Source organism: Hyperolius riggenbachi, chromosome 2 (genome assembly GCF_040937935.1).
Source record: "Hyperolius riggenbachi isolate aHypRig1 chromosome 2, aHypRig1.pri, whole genome shotgun sequence".
NCBI lineage: Eukaryota > Metazoa > Chordata > Amphibia > Anura > Hyperoliidae > Hyperolius > Hyperolius riggenbachi.
In genome coordinates this window covers 412,756,582-412,764,479 of record NC_090647.1, presented here as the reverse complement: position 1 = coordinate 412,764,479, position 7,898 = coordinate 412,756,582, and the positions used below count along the sequence as shown (strand labels likewise).

Genomic DNA, 7,898 nt, shown 5'->3' with positions numbered 1-7,898 from the left:
TGCATACACGTTCATACTCTCCTGCACTGTATACTAGAGCCTTGTTTGATACATTTTGGCAAGTTACAGGGAAAAAAAAAAAAAAAAGTTATGAAAATTAATTGGATCACTTTTTGTACAGAAATCCAGGGGAAATAGAACGCCAGGGAGGTTAATGTGGTGGAAGACTGCACACAGCAGTTTTATACATGTGGTGGAATGTTGTGGACACTTGAATTTTTACAGTATCACGCTATGTTGCATTTTTTTTCTGTTTCTCTTCTTCATGTTTCACTGGGATATAACATTGAGAGGAATATTGTGCGGAGGCTGATATATGAGAGTGCAGCATCTGAAGGAACTGTGCAGACACTACACCCCAAGTGTAATATCTTACCTGTGATCCTCACTTCCTCTGTCTAGCTCTGGTCATCTACCTTCCTTCAGGATCCCAGCCACCCCACTCCCTATGTGGGCTGCAGCTGCCACACATCATTCCTTCATCCACATGCTCCGCCATCCTCCCTGGTTAGTGTCCTGGCACTTCCTAGTTACAGTTCCTTATACTGTGTGACCTGTGGCACACATGCACCACACTTCATGCGTGACCCTGGAGCTCGTGCACAGTCAGGTCACACAGTATTGGAAACTTCAACTAGGAAGTGCCAGGATGCTGTAACCAGGGAGGATGGTGGCAGCACGTGTACTTCGGAAGGATGTGCAACGGTTGCTATGAGGGAGATTGTGGCCAAGAGGAACGTGGCGGCTGGGATCCTGAAGGATGGCAGATGGAGAGGATCGCGGCCACAGGATCAGGTGAGACTCTCCCTGCACACTCTGCCACGTGATATTCCAAATCTTTTGTATATAAGACGCAACCACTACCACCCCCCCCCCCCCCCCCCCCAGTTTTGGGAAAGAAAAAGTATGTCTTATATGTCAAAATAATACAGTAGTGGAATGTACTAAATTATTCAGGATACCAACTTTTATAGCAATTATCCAGGTTTCAGCATCAGAAACACTTCCTAGTAGTCATGATCACCGGATGAAATGCGAATAGGTTTTATTCAGATTTCATCCAGGTAATTAAAGCACCTGTGCGGGTGAGGTTAAAATTACCCATCAGACATCTTATTTGATCCGTCCCACAGTGCCTCCCACGATGGGTCTCAAGCCGCAGTCACGTGAATACAAACACTTCTCCCTTCTGGGTTGAAGGAGGAAGTGTTTGTAGTCACATGACAAGCTTGGAACGCATCGTGGGAGACACCGTGGGACTGATTAAAGAAGCTGCCTCACCCACCCGCACAGGTGCTTTAATTACCTGGATGAAATCTGGATAAAACCTATTCGGATTTCATCCGGTGATCATCACTACTTCCAAGATCTATAAATTGCTACATATTTAATGTAGCCCTGCCGTCGCAGTGATGTTTAGCCTAGGCTGTTTAAGTATGCAGAATTCGCTCTTCACTGTCCCACCGCCACCACCCAAAGCATTCTGGGAGATCACATATTTTGTATTGGTTTGGGACTTTCAATAAACAAACATATTGCAGATGATTTACCTGATTGGAGGCTAGCAACCTAATACTGCTGGAAGGGGAGAGGAGGTTTGGGGAGGGTGGCATCATAGGCGCAACAAGAAGCCTCCAAGCAAAAAACATGGAACCGCCTAAAAGGAACACACACACACACACACACACACACACACACACACACACACACACACACCCTAAACCCCACAAAGTATATGCAGAATGCGGTGTGATATTTACCTGCTCCCGCGCAGTGTCAGTTCTTCTCTTCCTCCCAGCAGCTCCTCGCTTTATGCTGCATACCTTGCTCCCGATCACGTGCCATTTATCTGAAACTAAAGGATGGCAACATAGAGGGTGTGGCTGCCAGGAAAAAGAGGAGCCGCCATGCAGTGCTGGAGCAGGTAAAAATACAGTGCTCTACATTGGTTTTTCTGCAACATAAAGAGGAGGAGCAGTCCCCTGGGGCACCCACTGTTGTGGTGGTCATGGTGGCTACTGTTAAGCCAGTGGGGGGACCATGAGTTACTGTACCAGGTGACACCAATGCTAGTGATGCCTCTGCTTGATGACAGTCTATGCTGCACTTTATGATTACTCATTAATCTGCACATAGCGTTCCTTTGACTGAATTACTGCAGAATATGCAGTTGGCAATTTCATCCACAACATTTTGTGGAACTGTAGCAGTCAGATTTTTTTTCCATTCACTACCGGGTGACATTGCCAGACATACATGTCACCAACTTGATGCGGATTAATCAGTAACAGAAAATTAAGTTTTAAATAAGAAAATATCTTTTTAAAGTTAAAGATCATGGTCTAAAATGATCGATAAGGCCTGGAACCCACTAGGAACGCTTTTCTGGAGTGCTTTGTAATTTGAAAAGCTCTTGCTAATGTAATGCTATGGGTGTGATCCCACTTGAGCGATGCGATTTTATAAAAAGCCTCCATAGCATTGCATTAGCAAGAGCTTTTTCAAATCACTAGCGCTTAGAAAAGGCCGCTAGTGGGTTTGAGCCCTAACACCCATGTCAGTCAACAAAAGTAGCTTCTTATATATTAGGATGTCAACCAGCTCCAGCTCTGTATTTCCCCCAAAAGTCTAGTGTCAAGTAGGATAGCAGCTGATTCAACACAAAACAAACAGCTGATCTATTCTACAGATGGCAGTTCAGCATCCTGATGTGTAATTTTAGAGTATATTTAGAGCACTGGACTGCCATGTATGGAAATCAGCTGTTCATTTTGTGACAAATCAGCTGATATCCTGTCTGATAAAAGACTTTCCAGCAGGGAGAAATACAGAGCGGCTTCTGGTCGGTGGCCTAATACAAAAGTTTCATGTCTAAGCAATATCATGACAATTATTGATTATTGCAAGCCTTAGCACACATACAGTACATAGTAGACACAAAGTTTTACCTTTGCCACCTCCCAGTAATTCACAGGCCACAGTGAGGGGTTACAGTTTCCCCAATGTATGTCTCCATTTCTGTTCTTATGATGGTCCAGAATGAGTTCCGTCCACTCCCTACACACTGGACACTCTGGGTGGAACTTCATAGGAAACAAAACAAATAAGAATATTTTGGAGTCTTCTTTTTCATAACTTTCTTTTTAAGAACTATACTCTGAGCACTCCAACTAACAATATGTCATCATCATCATAACAAATTCTCATGAATAATTTGAAAATGTGATCATAAAATCAATCTTTAAACTTTCAATAAAAGTACATTGCCTTTGAATACAGCTGGTGTGCTGATGAACTGTGTTCTACAGCTGCTATTGCAGGAATGCCTTACAGTACCGGATTTACATCATAGGAGCCTATAGGCACAGATGTTCTGGCACCCTATACTTCACCCTCCATGAGCCTACAAACCGTCGCTGAACCACAACGAAAATGTGCTGGCTGACCCAGTTGTCATTTCCCCCTACTTTCCTTACCCATCATAGGTAGCTACAGGCATTAGGTAGCCAGAGATACCCAAGTAGCTAGCGGTGCCCCCGACTGAAGGGAGAGCTCATCAGTGGAATGCAGAGAGCTGGGTGAAAAAACTCATTTACAATCAGCTCGAGACTCTGCATAAGGAAGAAGGGAAGCACTGGTTGAGGGGATTGATCCGCCTTTCCATCATCATGTGCCTGTAGGCACGTGCCTACAGTGCCTTATAGTAAATCCAGTCCTGACAACAAGAGTCACAGAATGGCAAAGTGTTCACAACTTAGAGTTCTTTACAGTGCTAAAGCAAAGCTGCTTTCTCAGGAATGCTGGCTCTGTCCAGTCTTACTAAGCTCTCCTGGCTGTCTCCCAGTGTGCATGAAATAGAGGCACAATGACATTTGGGCACCCCGGAAATAGCCTATATTTTACTACAACACCAGCAAACCCTAACCCTATTCTCACATAGAATCCTTACTGTATGATACCCAACCTTAACTCCCCCCCCCCTCGTACTCCAAGCCTTTAACCCCCCCCCCCCCCCCCACACACACACACACACACACACACACCCTTAAAGGGAACCTTAAATGAGAGTGATATGAATGTTTCCTTTTTAACAATACCAGTTGCTGGAGGAAACTGGTATGATTTTGAAAGGAAAAATCCATATCCTCCTCAGTTTAGGTTCCCTTTAACCACCCCCTACCCATGCATGACCTTGACCATCCCCCCGCAACCTAACCTCAAGTGCCCCCACCCCCCCCCCCCCCCCCCCCCACCGCAAAAATAAAAATTTTGTAGTGTCACCAAAATTATAAAAAACTGGCAAGTATGACATTTTGACACAAAATAAATGTTGGGTGCTGGGGCCACCCCCATGACACAGGTGCCCCATAGCAGCAACCTAATGCTGCGCAGGGCACATAATGGTAATTCAGGGTTTCGGCGGTTGCCAGACCCCAAATTACATTTCTCTCTGAGTTGTGACAACTCAGAGGGGAATAGTATTTAACGCCGCCTGGGAGTTTTGCAGCAGGGAGAGCTGTCTCCCAGCGCCCAATTCACCAGCGGCTCAGCAACACGTCCGCGCTCCCAGTGCAAAATACAGCAAGTAGCAGTAATAAAATATTGAACATTTTTAACCACTTTTTTTTTTACTATGACCTAACCCTACTCTCACACCGAACCCACCCTCTACAGATGCCTAACCCCCCCCCCCCCCCCCCCTCGTGTTGGCTGCCTAACTGTAAAACAAAACCCTCTAAGGATCCCGTCACATTACTAACACTAAAGACCTCCTAGCCTCCAATATTTTCATTAATGTTAAAAGCTGCAATTAGCAGCTACAGATGGTAAATAATTTTACCTGATTCCGCCACATAGACTAGCAGTGACAACGGCTTACCTTGGAACTCCAGCTGTGACAAAACTACAAATCTCATCATGCCTCTGCCTCCCCGAGTTATGCTTAGAGCTGTCAGAGTATTGCAATGCCTCATGGGACTTGTAGTTCCATCACAGCTGGAGTGCCAAGGTTAGCCATCACTGGACTAGAGCTATAGCTGCTTCCACCATACGAAAACCACTCAAAACTAAAACAAAAAATAAATAAACAAAAACAAAAACAAAAAAGCAAAAAGTTACATTTTGACATCACTTTATCATCGATAAATAAATTATGTATGCTTTGGTTTCAAAAGACCGCGCTTGTTGGCTCAGGTGCCTTGCAAAATGAGCATTATCAGAGGTGATGGAACGCTATACCACGCACTGATAAGGCCATGTGAAGCAAAAGTAGGCTCGGCACTTAGCAAGCTCAGGATAACGGCAAGGTGCAGCTGTCGGACTCGGCGCTGCTGTTCTATTCTAGTCGGGTTACCTGCTTCCCTCTGACTCTGCAGCGACATGATTTGTAGCGTTGTCTTGCGGCTGGAGAGATCTTGCTGACAAGCTGTCGATGAAATGTTCGCATTTCCGCATCTATATATCCCTGCAAGCGACTCTGCAGCATATGAAGACAGTAACCAGCCTTCATCCAGTTCTTATAGCCCTCGCAGTTTAACCTCTGCAACAGCCTAGTGGACAGTGCCATGGCAATTAACTTCTATAAATTACTCCAGCTTATAGCTAGCTACTAGGCACCAGTAATAACAGTCACATGACATCCGTTGTTACTTCCTGAGTCATAGACTAGCGAGTAGCGATTCTTCTGTCTACGTCTTCAGTAACCTCCTCCTCTACCCCCGTTGCTGCACCCGCGTGTACAAGAACTGCCTTTTGCTGGATTCGTCTGTCATGCCTTCACTCTCCATCTAAATGTACCCTAATTATTTCCAGAACACTTATAATAGCAGTCAGCACACTTCACCATTGTCTGCCATTTCCCAGGCTATTTTTGTCATATTCGCAGGCTCTCCCCTTATTGGGCTCTATTCATAAAAAAACTTGTGGCGTAAATACTCGTAGAGGTACAATACCGCAGCGGTATTTTACACTTCTGGGTGGTCATTCAAAAAAATCTTGCCAGCTGCGATGCAAGAGCAGAGATCTCCCGCTGAAAACAGGCGGTAAGCTGTCGGAAGGCATGCGGAAACACTTACGCCGGCAGAGTCCCTCCGTGCACTGCTCTCTCTAGGAGGTCTGTCCCATTCACTTGTATGTAATCCGCAAAATCAGAGGAAGCGGTATTTCCCGTCCACATACCGCTTCCTCTAAACTTTATGAATGGCCATTTTGTTACTTTTTTCTAGATAAATCTAGAAAAACACTGGAGAAGGCGGAAATTTCTCGCTCTGCTGGGGGATTGTAGATTTTCATGCGGGAACAGCTTTTATGAATGCCCACTTTGCTAAATGGACGGGAAAATCCGCTGTTTTGAGCGGAAAACTTGCGGTAACCTTTTATAAATAGAGCCCATTGTGCTGTCATAAATAAAATACTGTGCGATATCTTTTTCACAGTTCATAAAGCCCTATCCTATGTTCATGATCCTGTTGCACTGAAGCAACTGGCTGCTAGATTTTATTGCCCAGTAAGTTCTTTTTTTTTTTTAACCTAAAGGTGGCCATACACATTGATTTTTCCTGTCGATCTCCAGCTGATCGACTACTAGAAATTGATCAGCAATCATTCAGGTGAAATCGTTCAAATAAATTAATTTGGCCAGACAGAAAATCTAGGTCAAGAGTGGCATCAGATCGACAGCACATAGCTAACACTGCAAAGCTGCAATTTGATAAGATTTAATTCTGTAATCTATTGAAAATCTGTTTACATTGAGTAACACACATCAGATAAATTCGTTAGATTTGACCTGACCGGAATCTATCTGATGGTTGAAACTGGTGGCCATATATAAAGGTTTTACCATCGAATCTGAGCAAAGAAAGATCTGTACCTATGCACCGCAGGCCGATTCCCAATCAATTTCAGCATGAAATCTTTCAGGAATTGGCCTTGTGACTCTGCCTCCGGCTGCTGTTCCCCAAAATGATATATGTGCCCATAAAGTACTTTATCTGTCACGCCTCTTGCTACTAGTGTTCCTGTACTTCCTCATCGGCATCCCATGTGGCTGCTTGCAATATAGCACATGGGGTGCATGTGTGAAGTCACACACATGCCCCACGTGCTATATGCGGTTAGTCACATGGGAACCGATTGCGGAAGAACAGCAGGTAAAGTATTTTAATGCCTAGGCACTGGGGGCACATATAACATTTGGTCAGGACAGCAGCCAGGGGTAACATCATGTTCGTCAGTCGTGATATTGCATGCCGTTACTGCCGCTCACCCGACTGACCATGTTGGGCCGGGATTTTCCAGCATGACCGATCGATACACTCAACCAATTTCAACCCAAAATCAGTTGAATCATCATTTGCATATACTTGTTGCTGCACTGATTTTCATCCGATTTGATAATAATTATCTAAATCTGGTTAATTGGCCACAGAATTGTCTGATGTATGGCCACCTTTAGTGTATGTCCACCTTTATTTTCTTTTTCATATTGCCAGGAAGCAGTGGCGTACCTAATAAGGGGCAGGATAGGCGAAATACCCCAGGTGTTTAGCCATGCTTACTGTAGGGTGCCACTTTCCCTCTGCACACTCCTGGAAGTGTGTTGCAGGCCAGAATCAATCATTCGGTATGGTGGGTAGAGGCCTCATCATTGTAGCCGGCCCGCTGTCAGGTGCTGTCTCCGCCCTCCTCCTCAGCTTCTTCCTCTCAGTGGTTCAGGGAATGCAGGCCACTGATGTAGTGAGAGACCTTGCAGCGCCGCTAGGCACAGATCAAGGTCTCACACAGCAAGCTGTGACTGTGGGAGTTTTGAAAGGCCGGGAATGTCATTGGAATGGAAATGTAAGCAACTCCCCAGCCCACTAGCATCAGCAAAGGGAAGGAGGTGCAAACCGCTACAG

The 7,898-nt window shown here is 45.1% G+C and overlaps 1 protein-coding gene across 2 annotated transcripts in view; it reads right to left on the bottom strand.

Annotated features, from left to right (window-relative positions):
- Positions 1-5,626, bottom strand: part of C2HXorf38 (chromosome 2 CXorf38 homolog) — a 68,342-nt gene extending 62,716 nt beyond the window's left edge. For both annotated transcript variants that reach the window (XM_068265608.1, XM_068265609.1), the window contains exons 1-2: positions 5,354-5,626; positions 2,949-3,083 (exon numbers count right to left, since the gene is read on the bottom strand). In XM_068265608.1, the coding sequence (XP_068121709.1) occupies positions 2,949-3,083; positions 5,354-5,566 (348 nt within the window). In that variant the 5' untranslated portion in view covers positions 5,567-5,626. The remainder of the gene's footprint in view (positions 1-2,948; positions 3,084-5,353) is intronic.
- Positions 5,627-7,898: the final 2,272 nt, after the last annotated feature.